Source organism: Myxine glutinosa, chromosome 1 (genome assembly GCF_964187855.1).
Source record: "Myxine glutinosa chromosome 1, kmMyxGlut1.1, whole genome shotgun sequence".
NCBI classification, from domain to species: domain Eukaryota; kingdom Metazoa; phylum Chordata; class Myxini; order Myxiniformes; family Myxinidae; genus Myxine; species Myxine glutinosa.
This window is the reverse complement of record NC_136261.1, coordinates 379,036,661-379,056,987: the sequence shown is the minus strand read 5'-3', so window position 1 is coordinate 379,056,987 and position 20,327 is coordinate 379,036,661. Positions and strand designations below refer to the sequence as shown.

Here is a 20,327-nt window from a genome sequence, read left to right as displayed (position 1 = left end):
GGGAAGGGGGAGGGGGGATGGGGGAGGGGCCCTTCTTCCCCCGGGCACCCCCACACCCTCCCCTCCCCCCTGCCCCCCCCCTGTTCCCCTCCCCTCCTCCTCCTCCCCCCCTTCCCCCTCCCCCCTCCCCCCGTTCCCCTCCCCCCCGTTCACCTCCCCTCCTCTTCCCCCTCCCCTCCTCCTCCCCCGCCCGGCAATGCCGGGTACTTCTGCTAGTATATATATATATACACATCTGTGCAGCGTCTGTCCTGTGTTGTCACTGAACTACTTTCTCAAACTTTTGTGAAATCGTACCAAACTTCTGGTATGCACATATCTCTCCCGTCGGTATGTCTTAAAGGTATTTTCTTTTGAAAAATTTTACAATTTTTTTTTTTTGGGGAATTTTTTTGAGAATTTATTTTTTTCAACTTCAATTGTTTATAAAATGTGATATCACGTATATTACAAATACATTTGTGCAAAATAATTGTTTGAATTATGAATGGTTTAAACCATGACAAAACGGCAACTCGGGTACAGTCATTTATCCATATATCTACACATCTGGGCAGTGTCTGTGTTGTCACTTAACGACTCCCTCAAACTTTTGTTTCCGTGGTTGTGAAGTATTTTTAATAACGTTGTGGTGGTTTTGAATCACGTGGTGGTGAGGTGTTTTGAATTATGTGGTGGTGAGTTGTTTTTAAATCACATGGTGGTGAGGTGTTTTTAAATCACATGGTGGTGAGGTGTTTTTAAATCACATAGTGGTGAGGTGTTTTGAATTACGTGGTGGTGAGGTATTTATAATTACGTGGTGGTGAGGTATTTATAATTACGTGGTGGTGAGGTGTTTTGAATTAGTTGGTGATGAGGTGTTTTGAATTGCATGGTGGTGAGGTGTTTTGAATTATGTGGTGGTGAGGTGTTTTGAATTAGTTGGTGATGAGGTGTTTTGAATTACATGGTGGTGAGGTGTTTTGAATTACTTGGTGGTGAGGTGTTTTTAAATGACGTGGTGGTGAGGTGTTTTGAATTACATGGTGGTGAGGTGTTTTGAATTACTTGGTGGTGAGGTGTTTTTAAATGACGTGGTGGTGAGGTGTTTTTAATTTCGTGGCTGTGAGGTGTTTTTATTACGTGTATTATGGCTGTGAGGTGTTTTTAATTTTGTGGTGGTGAGGTGTTTTTATTAGTCTTTTATTATCTGTGAGGTGTTTTTAATTTCGTGGCTGTGAGGTGTTTTTATTATGTGTTTTATGGATGTGAGGTGTTTTCAATTTTGTGGTGGTGAGGTGTTTTTAGTTTTGTGGTGGTGAGGTGTTTTTCATTTCGTGGTGGTGAGGTGTTTTTCATTTTGTGGTGGTGATGTTTTTCATTACGTGTTTTATCGCTGTGAGGTGTTTTGAATTACTTGGTGGTGAGGAGTTTTGAATTACTTGGTGGTGAGGAGTTTTGAATTACTTGGTGGTGAGGTGTTTTGAATTACTTGGTGGTGAGGTGTTTTGAATTACTTGGTGGTGAGGTGTTTTGAATTACTTGGTGGTGAGGTGTTTTGAATTACTTGGTGGTGAGGTGTTTTGAATTACTTGGTGGTGAGGTGTTTTGAATTACTTGGTGGTGAGGTGTTTTGAATTACTTGGTGGTGAGGTGTTTTAAATTACTTGGTGGTGAGGTGTTTTAAATTACTTGGTGGTGAAGTGTTTTGAATTACGTGGTGGTGAGGTGTAATCGTCCCAAACTTCCAGTCTGCACCTACGCCTCCCCTATGTATGTGCTGAGGGGTTATTTCTTGAAAAAAAAAAAAAACATTCAACCGAAATCTTCAACCTAAATTGCCTATAAAGATGTAATATCACAAACACAACAAATACATTTGTGCAAAATAATTGTTTGTATTATGATTGGTGTAAATCATGACAACACAGCAACTCAGGTACAGTCATTATCCTCAGCTAAAATAAGCCCGTTCCTCAGTAACGACGCTTGGTGAGGCGAGCGCAGCAAGCCGAGCCAAGCTAGTATATATATATATATATATAAATAGGGAGTGTGTTGAAACGTTAAGATTAGAATAACCTTTCTTTCCTTCAAACTACAATGACTATTCCACGTACACTCACAAAGTGGGACATAAAACATCATGGGGACCAAGTTTGCCATTTTTGTGAATATCTTTTCGTGAAGTGAAAACAATTCTACAAAGTGAGGATTATAAATATCTTCAAATGTTTAAAACATGAATGGGTAAAAAAACATCAGGATGTGCTGATAATGTGTTGTACACCAATGCACTCACGTTTTTAGCAGATCCTTGGAACTCTGAAAAGGAAGAAAACAAAGGATGAGATCAAGATATTTGAATGAATGAATGTTTCTTTTCATTCATGTCATTCAACAGAAAGATTCCTATTTGGAATGATTTCCGATTTTGTTTGACCATGAGGCAGACAGAGTAAGATATTATCTCGCTCCTCTGCGCGATTGGGACACATTCAGATAAATAAATAAGATATGAAATAGGACAAATAGAACCAGACTAATTCAGAGTCAAAGTACGGTAAAACCACAAACTATTTATGCTCAAAATATAACATTAAATTTAAATAAGCTGTTCCTCAATCATAAACGGACGATAACAAACTGATAAGCAGGCACTCGGACAGACGGACATGAACAAATTGCTTAACCGTGCTTTTCACTGTGTGTGCGGGTTCATAAAGGAAGAAGTTTTCAACTTGTGAAGAGGATAAATTTCATTTTAATTTTGCAAGCAGAACTGCACTTCCCTTTGGTGAAAACACCTGATTAGATAAATCAGCAACCTGAACAGTATTCACATGAATAACATTGAATCATTCAGGAACAAAGTATGTCAAGTAGTTGGTTGAACATCATTCATATTGTTAAATGGAAGGGGGTTGGCAGGGGGGGGGGGGGGGGGAGGGGGGAGAGGAACCATTGATAGACCGTGGTAGGTGCAACGTATACCATGTGTTTTGAGTAGGGTATATTACCATTCATCAGGGACCTGCCAAGGGCAAGTCGTTTTGTTACACGTGACACTGAGGAGGGAGCGCATTTAATTTGTGCTTTCACAATGCTTTGCTTTGGGTGTATGCAGCTTAGTTAGGAAAATGGTGTGGGTGACGGGCGAGGGTGGCCATGAGAGCCAAGCATGTGAACCAGGTGTAAAGGGTTAAATGTGATTCGATTGTGTGTGAATAAAGGTAATTCATCACAGGATAGTGTGTTTTATTGTGATTGTTGCATGTATGCAGAACCTATATTGCAGGTCATGGCAGGCATATTGGTCGGATATGTCAGCCATGGGGCAGAGGGGCTCAGAAACAATTGAAGGCCATGGAAGGCCAGTGGATGTCCCCTTCAGCAGGGTTATACAGCGAAGGGAGCTGTTGTGGTGTTGTGGAAAGGGGAAGGGGAAGACGGAGAGTCCAGAGTTTCCCTCGTGACAGGACGTTGTTTGTGCTGCAGACACCCGCACACTGCGACACCCCAACTGCCACAGTATAGGACTCCTCCCCCCACCCCCCCCCCCCCCCCCCCCCTGTAAAGTTGAGGCTGTAATGAAAATGTATCTAAGTTGAACCCAGGTGTGATGCTCTCTCTAACCACTGAGAGGCGTCTAAAAGAACTCGGACGACCATCGCTCCGAGACACTCCTGTGACATTTAATCCATGGCATGTAGACTCGGATGGTGCGTATACATAGATAATCTAGGCTTGCTTGCATTGATTGATATTAGTGAGCTTTCTCCCTGATTCCATGATCCTGATATATTGCATGATTGTATTTCTACAGGATGTTGCCAGAGATCAAATTGTCATTAAACCTACTACCAGGTCAAAGTCGTGGAACTGATTTTCATTACAATTAATGACAATTTGTCTCGCTGTCCAATCGAGAACGAGAGGCGAACGGGAGCGACATGGCGGGACACAGAATGATTCAAGTGCCGCTCTTCGCAGCCGACCCACAAGCAGCGGACGCAGGCGCAGAGCTGACACATTGGCTGAAAACCTTGGACTATCAATTCAAAGCTCAGGAAGCCGCCGTCACCAATGAAACAAAATTAGAGGTACTACAAACAAAGGTGCATCACAACGTGTACCGCGCGATCGAACAATGCGTGACATTCGATGCAGCCGTGACAGAGCTGAAGCGTATATACATGAAGAAATGAAGCGGGGTTTATTCCCGGCATCTGCTCGCAATACGAAAACAGCCCACGGAGACCTTAGATCACTTCGCGCAAGAGCTACGGCGTCTGCTGACCGAGAGCGCACCGGAGGTGCATACACATGAACAAGTTCGTGATGATCTTGTACGTGATTGTTTCGTCGCGGGACTCAGATCCCCAGTAGTCAGACAGAGACTTCTTGAAGAAGCCGACTTGACACTCGCTGGAGCACTACGGCTGGCTCACGTCTATACCCAAGCACGGGAACAATCCAACGCGTATGAACACCCATACGTCACTGCGGGGACATCTCGACAAGCTCGACCGGAGAGAGCGACCGTCGAGGACGCGGATGCAGCCACGGCATCTCTGCCGGAATCGGAGACCCCGGCCGCTCCTGAGGAGGAGTTCAAACTGGGCTTGACGGCCGCAGCAGCTGCCGGAACCAAGCCCGGACGTAACGCTACGTGCTATTTCTGCGGGAACCGAAAACATCTCAGGTCTGTTTGCCCGGCTCGAGATGCGACATGTCATTTGTGCACAAAGACAGGGCATTTTGCAAAGGTTTGCCGATCGGCGACGCGGGGCAAATGAACCCGCTCGACAATGAATGTGCTTATCGCCGAGCCAGCGGGCCGAGCGAAGCGCGGTGCGACCGTCCTTGGCCGGCATCCTTCCGCGCCCCTGCCGACTTTCCGGATTGGCCACCCGAACGGCTAAAGTTGGCTTTGAAACTCCGCGCATGACACGAGCGCCATCTGGAGGCTGCTCGTACGAACTACAAGCTCCTGCTACGGCACGGAAAACTTTAGCTGGCTTTGAAACTCCGCGCGTGACACGAGCGCCATCCGGAGGCTGCACGTACGAACTACAAGCTACTACGGCATGGAAAACTTTCGCTGGCGTTGGATCCACACGCGAGGCGCGATCACCTCGCCTAGATGACTCGATAACTGCAGGTCCACCTGGCCTGGCTCGGGCTATTATTCCACTTATGATCGAGGGAATTTTTGCTAATGCTTTGATCGATACAGGTTCTACAGATAGTGATGTTGATTATCGACTGGTGCAAAAACATGGATGGCCGATTCTTGGGACAAGACGTAGGATCTTTATGGCCTCTCAGGGGCTTAGGCTCAGCACAAATGGGGAATGTCGATTGAAGCTTGTGATTAAGGGGCGAATGTTTCCGGATGTGCATCTCATGGTCTTACCAGCATTATGTGCAGACGTTTTGCTAGGACATGATTTTCTCAAGCGACATTGACGGTTGGAAATGGAATTTGGTGGCACTGATACGCTTGCTGTGTGCGCTCTTGCAAGGATGGAAATTGAGCCGCTGTCGCTGTTCCCCAATATGACCACGGACTGTGCACCTGTAGCGGTTAAATCGCGACGCTACTCACGAGCTGACGCACAATTCATTGCGGAAGAAACGGCCCAGCTATTAAAGGAAGGTATCATCGAACCTAGTCGGTCGCCATGGCGGGCCCAAGTTCTGGTGATACGAAGTGAAGCGCATCGCAAACGCATTGTAATCGACTATTCGCAGACGATTAATCGATTCACACAGCTGGACGCCTACCCCCCTACCGGGAATGGACTCCCTGGTTCGACAGGTGGCCCAATACTCGGTATATAGCACTCTCGATCTGCGTAGTGCGTATCATCAAATCCCCATCTCCGAGGCCGACCGTATCTATACCGCGTTTGAATCGGGTCAAAGGCTATACCAGTTCACCTGGTTACCTTTCGGGGTCACGAACGGGGTCGCGTGTTTTCAGAGGGCTATGGACGACCTCATCGCTAAAGAGAACTTGACCGACGTCTTTGTATATCTGGACAATCTCACGGTTTGCGGGCATGACCAGGAACATCATGATGCTAATCTGAAGCGCTTCCTCGAGGTCGCGCAGAGGTATCGCTTAACCATGAATGAGGCTAAATGTCGTTCCTCCGCTCGCACGATAGATCTTCTGGGGTACACCGTGACCCACGGCTCTGTTGCTCCGGATAAGGAGCGTCTGCGACCCTTGCTCGACATGGCCCCGCCCTGCGATCGTGCTTCGCTGAAGCATGCTCTCGGGCTGTTCACCCGCTATTCTAAGTGGGTACAAAATTTCTCTGTGAAACTCCGCCCACTTGTGGACTAAAGCGTTCCCCATGAGCCTTGATGCCAAGGCTGCTTTCCATGGCCTTAAGTCCGACATCGCTGGCGCTGCTGTGGCGACGATTGACGAAAACAAATCTTTCATTTTGGAAAGTGATGCATCGGATCATGCGATCGCAGCGACTCTCTCCCAGGGGGGCGCCCTGTGGCTTTCTTTTCGCGAACTCTCACCTCCGCTGAGCGGAGACATTCGCCTGTCGAAAAGGAAGCGTATGCGATCGTCGAGTCGATCCGGCGTTGGCGTCCCTATTTGCACGGACAATGCTTCCAAATTATCACGGACCAACAGAGCGTTGCATTTATGTACGACACCCTGCATGCTCAACGCATTAAGAATGAGAAAATCACTTGCTGGTGCATCGAACTCGCCGATTTCTGCTACACCATCAAATATCGCCCTGGGAGGGATAACCTGGTTGCCGACGCCTTATCGCGGCCGGCAACGTATGCGGGCCTCATATCTTTGGAGGATCTGCGCACTTTGCACGACACTCTGTGCCATCCTGGGGTGAGGCGTTTCGCTCCTTTTGTGCGTTGTCGTAATCTGCCATACTTTGTTGAAGACATTCGCCAGGTCTGTCGCAACTGTACTGTATGTCCTGAACTCAAACCGCGTTTTTACAACCCTCCTATGGGGACACTGGTCAGGGTAACTAGGCCGTGGGAGAGGTTGGTGATTGACTTCAAAGGGCCGCTGCCGGCGTCACCGGCATCGAGTAACTCTCGTTATCTGCTCACTATCGTTGATGAGTTCTCGAGATTCCCTTTCGCTTTCACATGCGCAGATATGACGGCCGCCACGGTTATACGGTGTCTGCAGAACCTGTTTTCTATGTTTGGGAATCCGGCCTACGTGCATACCGATCGAGGTGCGGTTTTCCTGTCCCAGGAGGTGAGGAGCTTCTTACTTCAGCATAATGTCGCTTCTAGTTATACCACCCCGTATAGACCACAGGCGAGGCGAATGGGCAGGTCAAACGCTTCAATGGGATTATATGGAGGGCCGTCACGCTAAGCCTTAGGTCCCTCGGCCGTGGCCTAGATAAATGAGCCTGGTCGTTACCTGCAGTGCTGAACTCAATCAGGACTTTACTGTGTACGGCCACCAACCAGACTCCTCACGAACGGATGTTTCATCACCCGAGGAGCTCGGGTAGTATCCGACCTTTACCTAGTTGGCTTGCTGAGCCGGGGCCGGCCTACCTCAAACGTGCGGTTCGCACGAGCAAGTATGATCCACTAGTGGATAAGGTGCAGGTACTCCAAGCTAATCCCGAGCATGCTCGCGTGTTGATGGCTGATGGACGCGAGTCCACTGTCTCCGTACGCCACCTGGCCCCTTGCGAGGACATCGACGAACCAATTTACGAGTCTATGAACTCTCCCGTGGCTCCGCCTATGGAGCATCTGCCGTCCATCCCGCCGCCGAATACACCCCAGCCTGTAGGCACTGTGGTGCCTCCTCATCACCTGCCTCAGGCGGCTACTCCGACGCGGGGGACTCCGGACTTGGGGATATAGTACCCGGTAGTTCCCGGACCCGTGCTGGCAGGGAAATTTGTCGCCCCGATCGCTACGGATGGACCGACTGACATGTACTGACATCGCTACTCTACGAATGCTGCTGCGTGCTTGATTCCTGCCTAGCGGAAGTGTAGATCTAACGGCGGGGAGAATGTAATGAAAATGTATCTAAGTTGAACCCAGGTGTGATGCTCTCTCTAACCACTGAGAGGCGTCTATAAGAACTCGGACGACCATCGCTCCGAGACACTCCTGTGACATTTAATCCATGACATGTAGACTCGGCTGGCCGCATTCCAGTGGCTTGGGAACTGAGTACCCTCGTCCCTCGATACAAGGGGAAAGGTGACCCTCTGAAGTGTGGCTCGTACCGAGAGATAAAGTTATTGGAACATGGAATGAAGGTATTGGAAATGGTGTTGGAGAGGAGGATGAGGAAGAAAGTGAAGATCGACGAAATGCAGTTTGGATTCATGCCAGGAAGAGGAACGACAGATGCGCTTTTCATTGTGAGGCAGTTGCAGGAGAAGTACATGGATAAGAGGAAGAAGTTGTTTTTTGGGTTTGTTGATCTGGAGAAAGCATTCGATAGGGTTCCAGGCGAAGTATTGACATGGGCATTGAGGAAGTTAGGAGTGGAGGAATGGTTGATCAGAGTAGTGATGGCAATGTACAAAAGAGCGCGCACAGCTGTAAGGACGAAGGACGGGAACAGTGGTGAGTTTGAGGTGAAGGTGGGAGTGCATCAGGGGTCGGTACTAAGTCCACTACTATTTGTAGCTGTGATGGAGGTGCTGGCTCAGAACGTAAAGGAGGGTTTACCGTGGGAGTTGTTGTATGCAGATGATCTGGTGTTGATTGCGGAAAGTATGGATGGACTGAAGGAAAAGATGAACAAGTGGAAGGAATGTATGGAGACAAAAGGTCTGAAGGTGAATATAGGAAAGACGAAGGTGATGGCAAGTGGTAAAGCATGTGGTGAGGTGGAAAGAACTGGGAAGTGGCCCTGTGCTGTGTGTAGGAAGGGTGTCGGAGTGAACTCCATTCAGTGTACAATGTGCGCTGAGTGGGTTCATCAAAAATGTAGTGGTCTGAGAGGGTCATTAACCAGTGTGGCAGCTACATTCAAATGTAAGGTGTGCACAGAGGGAGCTGCAGATGGAGGAAATGTTGAGTTGGATCTTGGAGACGGCATGAAGCTGGAAGGTGTGAAAACATTTTGCTACCTCGGAGACATGCTGAATGGAGAAGGTGGATCAGACTCGGCAACGGTTGCTCGAGTGAGATGTGCATGGAAGACGTTTCGGGAATTGAGTGGCGTGCTGATGAGGGGAGTGTCGTTGAAGCTGAAGGGAAAGGTGTATGCTGTATGCTGCATGTGTGAGAAGTGTTATGATTTATGGGAGCGAGACATGGGTAATGAACGTAGAGCAGCAACGAAGGTTGGAAAGGGGGGAAATGCGAATGGTTCGACGGATGTGCGGAGTATCGTTGAGAGAGAGGAAGACAAATGATGAATTGCGAAAGATGATGGGAATATTGCCTGTGATTGATGCTGTGAAGAGGAACAAGTTGAGATGGTTTGGTCATGTGTTGAGGAAGGATGAAAGTGACTGGTTGAGAAGAGTGATGGAAATGAATGTAGAAGGAAGTAGAAGACGGGGAAGACCGAGAAAGACTTGGCTAAAGATGGTGGAAGAAGAAATGCGGGCAAGGGGGTTAACAAGGAGAGATGCAGAAAATAGGGCAAAATGGAGAAGATTGTCATGGGGACCGCAAGGCTAACCCCCCGCTCTAGCAGGGAAAATGGCCTTTAAAATGCATGTTGTTGTGTTGTATATAGACTCGGATGGTGCGTATACGTAGATAACCTAGGCTTGCTTGCATTGATTGATATTACATACTGAACTTACTCCCTGATTCCATGATCCAGATATATTGCATGATTGTATTTCTACAGGATGTTGCCAGAGATCAAATTGTCATTAAACCTATGACCAGATCAAAGTCGTGGAACTGATTTTCATTACAGAGGCCACATCTGCATGTTATTCAGATGCCATGGCCTGGCAGGCATTGAATGGAAAGGGTTATTGTTGTTGTGTATAAGGTAATGTGCTACTCAGACCCGTGCGAATGGATTTGTGCTATGGAGGGCAGGTAGCCCCCAAAATTAGCTAAGCCGATTCTAAATTGGGAATTTGGCTTCAGCCAACTGCTGGAACAAGTGACATCCACATGGGAGACGGTCAATTAGATGGGTTTGAATTGGTTAAGTAATATTGTGGTTAAGGTCGCCTGGTTGTTTTGCTTTTGGTTTTGCCATTTCCCTTCCCACTCTCATGATACCATCTTCAACAGAGGGCAGAAGATCAAAAGCTTGGAAAATCTGTATATGGAATTTTGTACATAACTGCTTTGCATTTCATTGAAACAAAGGGGGTGGAATATGAAGAAGAGTAGTTAAGGTAAGCTCCTAACACAGCCTTATTCATCAAATTAATTTGGTGTGCGACTGTAATAGCTACCAGAATCTTGGGTTCCTGGCGGAGAACCTTGGTAGGAGACAAACGTTTTGGGAGGGGGCTGTGTTACGTGGTTAGGGGGGAGGGGAGGATGGTGCATAGGGAGACTAAGTGCAACATGGTCGGTCCATGTGTTTCGAGTAGGTTAGATTGCCATGTATCAGGGACCTGTCAGAGTAAGTCGTTTTGTTACACGTGAGGCTGAGGAGGTAGCGGATGTAATTTGTAGGTGGGATAGTCAGGGTTAAAAAAAAAATGGCATGCATAAATATCACATATGTGGGTGGGACAAGGTGAGTAATTCCTGCCAAAATAAAGTGTCACATTTTTAAAAGGCTGTCACGATCTGTCCAGCCAGTGTGTGCCAGCCATGGTGGTGTAATGAACTGTAGGGACTGGAACGTCAATTTTTTGGTTTGTGCGTTCCAGCGACAACACCACGTCGGGAAAGAAAAGATGGGACAATTTTTCATTAAAGCAATGAATGGGTTTAATTGAAGTAATCAGGCTTCACCAAGGAACAATCCAAGACAGGAGAAGTGACGGATGCAAATACGACAAATATGTTTGTGTCTTGATTTGCATGGCCTGTTCAGAACTGTTTGTCTCGTCCACCTTTTCTCCCATATTCATGACAAACTAGTATAGAGGTTCCAGGGACCCTGAACTCAACTGGTCTATATCAATATGGTGAGAATATGCATAATAGAACCACAAACTATATAGTTTATATGTGCTAAAATATGACAAAAAGTGATTTTCAATATGGCCGCCCTGCCACGCCCATTTTTGGGCGTGCAACGCCCAAATGCAATCCCAAACTAGTTTATATGTCTTAAAGATGCTGCATAAGTTTCATCAAATTTAATCAATATTTGTGACTTTTCGAGCATAGACGTCGAATTGTTTACAGACGACAGACAGACAGACAGACAGACGACAGACACTGGGTGTCGACAAAAACTCAGCTGGACATAGTCCAGTTGAGTTAATAAACCCTTTAATAGGTAGGAAATGTGTTTGAGCCAACTGCCTCCTGTATGTATACCGTCAATTTTGGCTTATTTGGGCGACCTTGGGGAACGGTAAAGATTAGTCATAATTGACTGCAATGGAGTAGAACATAGAAACCATATGGCCCGTTTCCTCAGACAAAGGATCCCAGCGATGAGGCATAAAGTGTTAAAGGAACCACAGACGTGATACTATTATCATTCTCCAGGTGGTTACACACAGTTCAGACCTTTCTAATCCATTTCATTAATCATTTTTAAGCATTGTATCGTATAATGCACCTTTACCATCGACCATGACATGCAACAAGCCGTCAACTCATGTAGGTGTATATTTAAATAGTGACAGACACCCTCCAAACAATATATTTTAAACAGGTTTATGATAAACCACACCTTCAGAAAAGAAATTGACTCCTGCTCCTTGAGTGCTGTGTCCATTGTGTTTTTTCCTTCACGAAGAGACTCCATCTGCTGCTCCAGTTTCTCTCTCTGCTTCCCAAGAAGAGCAAGCTTCTCCATTTTTTGCTTGATGATTTGATTCTTCATGAGATCCACAGATTCGTTCACAAATTGGCACACCAACCTTCGCTTCTCCTCCAACCTGTCCTCAGCATCTCTGCCTGTGTTCTGGGGAGGAATCATTGTTAGAATTATTTAAAAATAAAGAATACATTTTCAGATAAAATGTAGAAACTAACAAAAGTATAACAAACTTTATAAATGTTCGTCTTTCATTAATCATCCACTTACTAAACTCCCCCATTACCCCTCCCCTCCAAATCTCCCCCCTTGCCCCTCCCCTCCTAAACTCCCCCCTTGCCCCTCCCCTCCTAAACTCCCCCCTTGCCCCTCCCCTCCTAAACTCCCCCCTTGCCCCTCCCATTCAAAACTCCCCTCAACCCCTCACCTTCAAATCTCCTCAACCATCCTTCCCAAATTCTCGCTCCTCCCACCTCCTTCTCAAAGCTGCCTCCTCCCCACTTTGTCTTCCTTCTATTTCATACCTCCACCTCCCCCAACATTCTACTTTCCTCGCCCCCCCCCCCCCCCCTCAAACAACCCCTCACTGTGCCTCATCCCATCACCATCAAACCTTTCGTCCTCCTCATCCTTCCCTTTCTTGTAACTCTTCTGAAATCTCTGACACACGATCAACTGCTCTCCCTACATCCCCCTCTCATCCTTCATCTGACCCTACCCCTCCCCTGTCCTGCACCCGATGCTCCCCCTCTCTCCTCATTAGCGGTATGGACGTAAAACATCTGGGGCCTTCGCTCAAACCTGATAGATCTCTTCATTCAGGTTGCTTCTGCCAATCCAGACTTGATCTGCTTAACAGAAACTTTCCTCCTTCAAGATGTCTCTGATTCCTTAATATCTCTTCCTGGTTACTTCCTCCTCCAGTATGATAGACCTGGGCCTCGTCCTGGTGGTGGGGTGGCTATCCTTGTCAAAAACTCTCTTCCTCACTCTCCTTGCAGTTGCAGTGCCGAATGCCTTAACTCTGTGTTTGCTTCAAAATCTTGTGTCCCAAACCCATCTTTCTCTGTTCCCACCTTTCCCAGTCGAACCCAACTGCTCCTGAACTCTATGTCCTTCTCTCCTGACAAGGTGGAGAAGTTTTTGTCAAACCTCGACTCTGATTCTGCAACTGGGCCAGATGGCATCAGCCCACGGGTCCTAAAATCCTGCTCTGCGGCTATATCTCACCCTCTCTCTGTTCTCTTCACCCTCTCTTTTGCTCAAGGTCATCTGCCATCATCTTGGAAATCAGCCAACATTACCACTTTACACAAAAAAGTTGCAAAAACAGATCCTTGCAACTACAGACCAATCAGCCTGCTCCCAATTATCAGCAAAGTCATGGAATCCATCATTGCTTCGGATATCAAATCCTCCCTCTTCTCCAATGGCTTGATCTCTGATCATCAATTTGGATTCAGACCAGGTCATTCTACTCTGGACATGCTGCTTCTGCTGTCTCAACAATGGATGGAGTTCTTCAATGCCAAACAGGAAATCAGAGCTGTCTCACTTGACATATCACGTGCCTTCGATACGGTCTGGCACCCAGCTCTGCTCACCAAACTCTCCTCCTATGGTATCCATGGAAATCTCCACTCATGGCTTGCGGACTTCCTCTCTGGTCGTAGACAACATGTGGCCATGAATGGATTTCTCTCATCAACCCCTCCTGTTCTGGCTGGAGTTCCCCAAGGTAGTGTTGTGGGCCTGTGCTATTTCTGGTCTTCATCAATGATCTCTCCTACTCTCTGGAAAATCCTCTCTGTCTCTTTGCTGACGACTCCACTATCTGCCCCTCCAATCCTCATCCCTCAGATCGGCAGTCTGCAGCCCCCTCTCTCTGCAGACCTGGACAAACAAGTGGAACATGTCTTTCAATCCTGACAAATCTCGCACTCTTACTATGTCTCTCCGAAAAGACCGACTGGAAAACCCTCCCATCCACTTTCTCAACAATCCACTCCAAGAAGTTCTGTCGCTCAAGCTTTTGGGTCTCACAATCTGACATGATCTTTCTTGGGAAAACCACGTTTCCAAGCTGGCCTCGAAAGCCAGTCGCCGACTGCGCATCCTCCGTCGCGCGAAGTCCTTCCTTGGCACACCTGAGCTCCTCACCACATACAAGGCTTTCATCCGCAGCTCAATGGAATACTGTTCCCCCCTCTGGGCCGGTGCTCTTGCCTCATACCAAGCTCGGCTTCACGCTGTTGAAACCAAAGCTTTCAGAATCATTGCAATCTCCTGCGATGAAGCTATCTCTGAGGGCCTTTCACTCACTCACCGCAGGCAGGTTGGTGGTCTTTCTGTCTTCTACAGACTCCTCTCTGGCCTTGCTCCCCCAGCTCTCTCTGTGCTCTGTCCCCCTAATATTCCTACAGGTCACACAAGATCTGCCAGCAACCCTCTTATGGTTAAACTGCCAAAATCTAGGCTCTCTGCTCACCTTCCCTCTTTTATTCCCATTTTCTCCCACCTCTGGAACAAACTCCCCCACTCCCTTCAATCGCACTCCTCACTCCAGGTCTTTAAAACAGCTGTTCACCACCATCTCTTATCTTCCCCCATCCAAAACCTTGATCTTTTCTACCCCCGCTAATTCACCCCAGATACACTTTTTTTGAAATTCCCACTACTTTCCTGGAAATCCTTGGAGTGTTCATATGTTTTATACCTCTCCCACCTCTCCCCAAGCCCTCCCCCTCCCACATTTCTCCCGATGTCCCTGCTCTCAAATGTTGTGTTTGTGTCCTTCCCCCTCTCTCCCCATTTTGTCTACCGCTCCCATTATTTTGTGTTTTATGTGTCGGTTTGACTTTGTGTGATTAATGTTAGCTCTTTCACGAGCCTCGATCTTGTATACAAAAAAAAAGAAAAAAAAAGAAGAAAAAAAGGTACAATGGATTATGACTGCATAGGATCAGATCACTGGTACCAGGAGTGGGTTTTGAAGGTAAAATGAAGTGGGCACTCTTATCTACAAAGCTTATGGAATCCAATGGGAGATTTCAACCTCCAACAAGTCAAAATTAACATTTCTGGATTTCATTTTATTCGTTTTTTTAAATTTATGCACAGAAGAGGCGAAGTGAAACTAGAAAATATACACAACACAACACAACATGCATTTTAAGGCCATTTTCCCTGCTAGAGAGGGGGTTAGCCTAGAAACTAGAAACTAGAAAATATAGTTGAAAGCAAATGTGTTGATGAAGATACCTCTGTCCATGTTCGATGTAAACTCGCTGTAACGTTTCATCTCAAAGGTTGGATAAAAATTAAAGGTCACAGAAGAGAGGGAGAGAGAGGGAGAGGGAGAGGGAGAGAGAGAGAGAGAGAGCGTGAGAGAGAGAGAGTGAGAGAGCGAGAGAGTGAGAGAGCGAGACAGCGAGACAGCGAGAGAGATAAGCAGAAGAGTGATATTGATGTTTCTAATGTGCCTGATTCTCTGTAAAATACTCAAAGCAGGGTAGAGTTGAACCTTTGACCTGTAGAGTTGAACCTTTGACCTGTAGAGTTGAACCTTTGACCTGTCGAGTTGAACCTTTGACCTGTTGAACCCAAAAATTCAATCAGTTCATCTTTTGTATTACAATCTGTACCTGTGCTAAGTTTGTACCAAGGTCAGTGATCTTTTTGTCTTCTTCCTCCTCCTCCTCCTCCTCATTTCTGGTCTTGTACCCTCTTCCCTCACTGTGCTCTTCCCCTCCCATCTCCCCCCCTCCCCCCTTCCCCCTTCCCCAACCATATGCAAGACACACGCGGTCACCCTCCTGGTGAAACTGCCCAAATCCATAACGACTGTTCACCTCCACTCATTTATATTTCTCTTTTCCCACTGTACCCCCGCTTTTCCCACTGTACCACTGTACCCCCGAAACAACCACAGTTCCCGAAAAAGGCCAACCCCCGCTTGCGGGGAAAAATGGCCTCTAAAGGTGGTTTTTTTTTTGTTTTTGTTTTTTCCCACTGTAGAAGTAGAACTTCTACATTAATTAAATCAAATTAATTAAGACTTGTACCCTCCACCCTACCGTTCCCCATTTTTCAGAATCATTGAAATCTCCTGCGATGAAGCTAACTCCGAGGGCCTTTCACTCACTCACCGTAGGCAGCTTGGTGGTCTTTCTGTCTTCGACCGACTCCTCTCCGGCCTTGCTCCCCCAGCTCTCTCTGCTGGGCTCTGTCCCCCCAATATTCCTTCAGGTCGCACAAGATCTGCCTGCAACCCTCTTATGGTTAAACTGCCAAAATCTAGGCTCACTGCTCACCTTCACTCTTTCATTCCCCTTTTCTCCGCCTCTGGAACAAACTCCCCCACTCCATTCAATCCCACTCCTCCCTCCAGGTCTTTAAAACAGCTGTTCACCACCATCTGTTATCTTCCCCCATCCAAAACCTTGATCTTTTCTACCCCCGCTAATTCACCCTAGAGTCCTTGCAGTGTTCATATGTTTTATACCTCTCCCACCTCCCCCCCAAGTCCTCCCGATGTCCCTGCTCTCAAATGTTGTGTTTGTGTCCTTCCCCCTCTCTCCCCATCTTGTCTGCCGCTCCCCTTGTTTTTTGTGTTTTGTGTCGGTTTGATTTTTATGTGTGATTAATGTTAGCTCTTTCACGAGCCTCGATATTGTATACAAAAAAATATATATATAATAATAATAAAAAATATATAAAAAAGCCGAATCGGCGACTCTGATCAGGCAAATACTATAGAGTTGAAACTTCACTTGCGAGAGCCAAACATAATTATTAACAAAAAAAAAAAAAAAAAAAAAAATACCGTTTCAAAATCTTATTTAATATAAAATCAATCATATAATATAAAATTTTAGAAATTCACAAATTTCTAAAATCCTCAATTTTCATCTGATTCACTTGAAATTTGAATAGGATTTTCATATCTGCAAACTGAATTCACCCACCAACTATTTTTGAGATCAGCATCGGCCAAAAGGTCAACATAGGCCAAAAGGTCAACCACAATTTCAAATTTCTAAAATCCTCAATTTTCATCTGATTCACTTGAAATTTGAATGGGATTTTCATCCGTTAACTAAATTCAACCACCAACTATTTTTGAGATCAGCGTCGGTCAAAAGGTCAACATAGGCCAAAGGTCAACCACTTTTTTCAAATTGCTAAAATCCTCAATTTTCATCCGATTGACTTAAAATTTGAATAGAATTTTCGTATCAGCAAACTGAATTCAACCACCAACTATTTTTGAGAACATAGGTCATAAGGTCAACATAGGCCAAAGGTCAGCCACTTTTTTCAAATTTCTAAAATCCTCAATTTTCATCCGATTGAATTGAAATTTGAAAAGGTTTGTCATGTCAGCGAACTGAATTCAACCACCAATTATTTTTGAGATAAACATAGGTCATAAGGTCAACATAGACCAAAGGTCAACCACTTTTTACAAACCACTAAAATCCTCAATTTTCATCCGATTGACTTGAAATCTGACTAGGATTTGCATATCAGCTTAGTGAAACCAACCAACCACTTTTCAGGTATTTTTGAGGTATAGGCCCCCCAATGTGTACCCCGGTTTAGAATAGGTACACCGTATTCCTGCGTGTCGTAAGAGGCGACTAAAATGGTTGGCGTCAGGAAGGGCATCCGGCGATAAAAACATTGCCTCAAAAAGAGAACCATGACAATTACAACTACATATGGGCAGGGCACAGCCCGAAGTACCCCGTGGGGGACCCCACTCCCTCTCGTTAAAACTCAAGGTGGGGAACCCGATCGAAGCAAGAGTGGAAATCACTCCATTTATGACGACGAAAAGTCTGATGCCCAACGTGGAGATCGGTTTCTGAGGTTTGGGACATGGAATGTAGGGACAATGACAGGGAGATCAGGAGAAGTGGTGGAAGTATTGGTCAGAAGAAGAGTAGACATATGTTGTGTGCAGGAGACGAGATGGAAGGGAAGTGGTGTGAGAATGGTGAAGGGTAGGCAGGGACAGAAATACAAGTTTGTGTGGCAAGGGTGCCCGGAGGGCGTGAATGGTGTTGGTGTCCTGTTTTCTGAGGAGTTTGTAGACAGTGTGGTGAGTGTGACGAGAGTGAGTGATAGGTTGATGATAGTGAAAATGATGATTGGAAAGCTCTTGGTGAACGTCATCTCGGGATATGCTCCGCAGGTTGGTCGGAGCGATGAAGAGAAAGACAAGTTCTGGTGTGCAATAGAGAAGCTGATGGAAAACGTGAAAGATGAGGAGGTTGTTGTGGTAGGAGGAGACCTAAATGGACATGTGGGAAGGAGTATGGATGGTTTTAAGGGAGTTCATGGGAGTTACGGATATGGTGTGAGAAATGGAGAAGGTGAAAGGATTTTGGAGTTTGCTGATGGAGCTGATTTGTTGATTTGTAATACTCAGTTCCAGAAAGAGGATAATAAGCTTGTTACATACACGTCAGGTGGGTCGACGACAACCGTTGACTACCCGATGGTGCGTAGGCGAGATAGGGGGCACCTCCGGGACACAAAGGTGATCCCGGGGGAGGAGGCTGTTTCACAGCACCACTTGGTTGTCTGCGACATAAGGTTGAAAGGTGCGAGGAGAGCTCGGCGGGTGAAGTACCAACCGAGAATGAAGGTGTGGAGGTTGAAAGAGGTGACTGTGAGGGAGGCATTAAAAGAGAGGCTGAGTATGGTAGAGGATGATGTGGTTGAGCTTGAAAGTGGTTGGATGTCAATGAAAGATGGTCTGTTTGGAGCCGTTGGTGAGGTATGTGGATGGACAAAAGGACCACCGAGGCACTCGGAAACATGGTGGTGGGATGATGGAGTTGGAAAGAAGATTGACGAGAAGAGGAAGAAGTTCAAGGAGTGGCAGAAGGCAAAGGGTACAGGGGCAGAAAAGGAAGAGTATGAAAGTTATAAGGCAGCCAAGAAGGCTGCAAAGAAAGAGGTAGCAAAGGCGCAGGAGGCATGCAGGAAAATGTTCGGAGAACGCTTGGATTTGGAAGAGGGTCAGAGAGCGGTATTCAGGATTGCAAAGCAGATAGCGAAAGAGAGGTGCGATGTGATGGGGGTGAGTTGCTTGAAGGATGAAGTGGGACAAATCGTTGTGGACCCAGATGGAATTCAAGGAAGATGGAAGAGATATATGGAAATACTGTTGAATGCAATTGCAGAGAATGAATGGGATGGCAACATAGAGAGTAACCCAGTTTTAGGACCGGCAGAGAAGATAACCGAGAAGGAAGTTGAGGAAGCTATAAAAGCAATGAAGAGTAGAAAAGCGGGACGGCCGACGGGAGTTGTGGGAGATATGTTGAAGGCAGCGGGAAATTGGGGTGTGAAGAGAATGACAGAGATCTGCAATCTGGTGGTGAAAGAAGGCCGCATTCCAGTGGATTGGGAACTGAGTACCCTCGTCCCTCTATACAAGGGGAAAGGTGACCCTCTGGAATGTGGCTCGTATCGAGCGATAAAGTTATTGGAGCATGGAATGAAGGTATTGGAAAGGGTGTTGGAGAGGAGGATAAGGAAGAAAGTGAAGATTGACGAAATGCAGTTTGGATTTATGCCAGGAAGAGGAACGACAGACGCGCTTTTTATTGTGAGGCAGTTGCAGGAGAAGTACATGGAGAAGTGAAAGAAGTTGTTTCTTGGGTTTGTTGATCTGGAGAAAGCATTCGATAGGGTTCCATGTGAAGTAGTGACATGGGCATTGAGGAAGTTAGGAGTGGGGGAATGGTTGATCAGAGTAGTGATGGCAATGTACAAAAGAGCGCGCACAGCTGTAAGGACGAAGGATGGGAACAGTGGTGAGTTTGAGGTGAAGGTGGGAGTGCATCAGGTGTCGATACTAAGTCCACTACTATTTGTAGCTGTGATGGAGGTACCGGCTCTGAACGTAAAGGGGGGTTTACCATGGGAGTTGTTGTATGCAGACGATCTGGTGGTGATTGCAGAAAGTATGGATGGACTGAAGGAGAAGATGAACAAGTGGAAGGAATGTATGCAGACGAAAGGTCTGAAGGTGAATATCGGAAAAACAAAGGTGATGGCAAGTGGTAAAGCATGTGGTGAGGTGGAAAGAACTGGGAAGTGGCCATGTGCTGTGTGCAGGAAAGGTGTCGGAGTGAACTCCATTCAATGTACAATGTGCGCTGAGTGGGTTCATCAAAAATGTAGTGGTTTGAGATGGTCATTAACCAGTGTGGCAGCTACATTCAAGTGTTAGGTGTGCACAGAGGGAGCTGCAGATGGAGGAAATGTTGAGTTGGATCTTGGAGACGGCGTGAAGCTGGAAGGTGTGAAAACATTTTGTTACCTCGGAGACATGCTGAATGGAGAAGGTGGATCAGACTCTCGACAACGGTTGCTAGAGTGAGATGTGCATGGAAGAAGTTTCGGG

At 46.5% G+C, this 20,327-nt stretch overlaps 1 protein-coding gene across 2 annotated transcripts in view; it reads right to left on the bottom strand.

Annotated features, from left to right (window-relative positions):
* Positions 1-20,327, bottom strand: part of LOC137415888 (E3 ubiquitin/ISG15 ligase TRIM25) — an 86,465-nt gene that overhangs the window by 56,564 nt on the left and 9,574 nt on the right. For both annotated transcript variants that reach the window (XM_068101415.2, XM_068101422.2), the window contains exons 4-5: positions 11,816-12,049; positions 2,285-2,307 (exon numbers count right to left, since the gene is read on the bottom strand). In XM_068101415.2, coding sequence (XP_067957516.1) covers positions 2,285-2,307; positions 11,816-12,049 — 257 coding nt within the window. The remainder of the gene's footprint in view (positions 1-2,284; positions 2,308-11,815; positions 12,050-20,327) is intronic.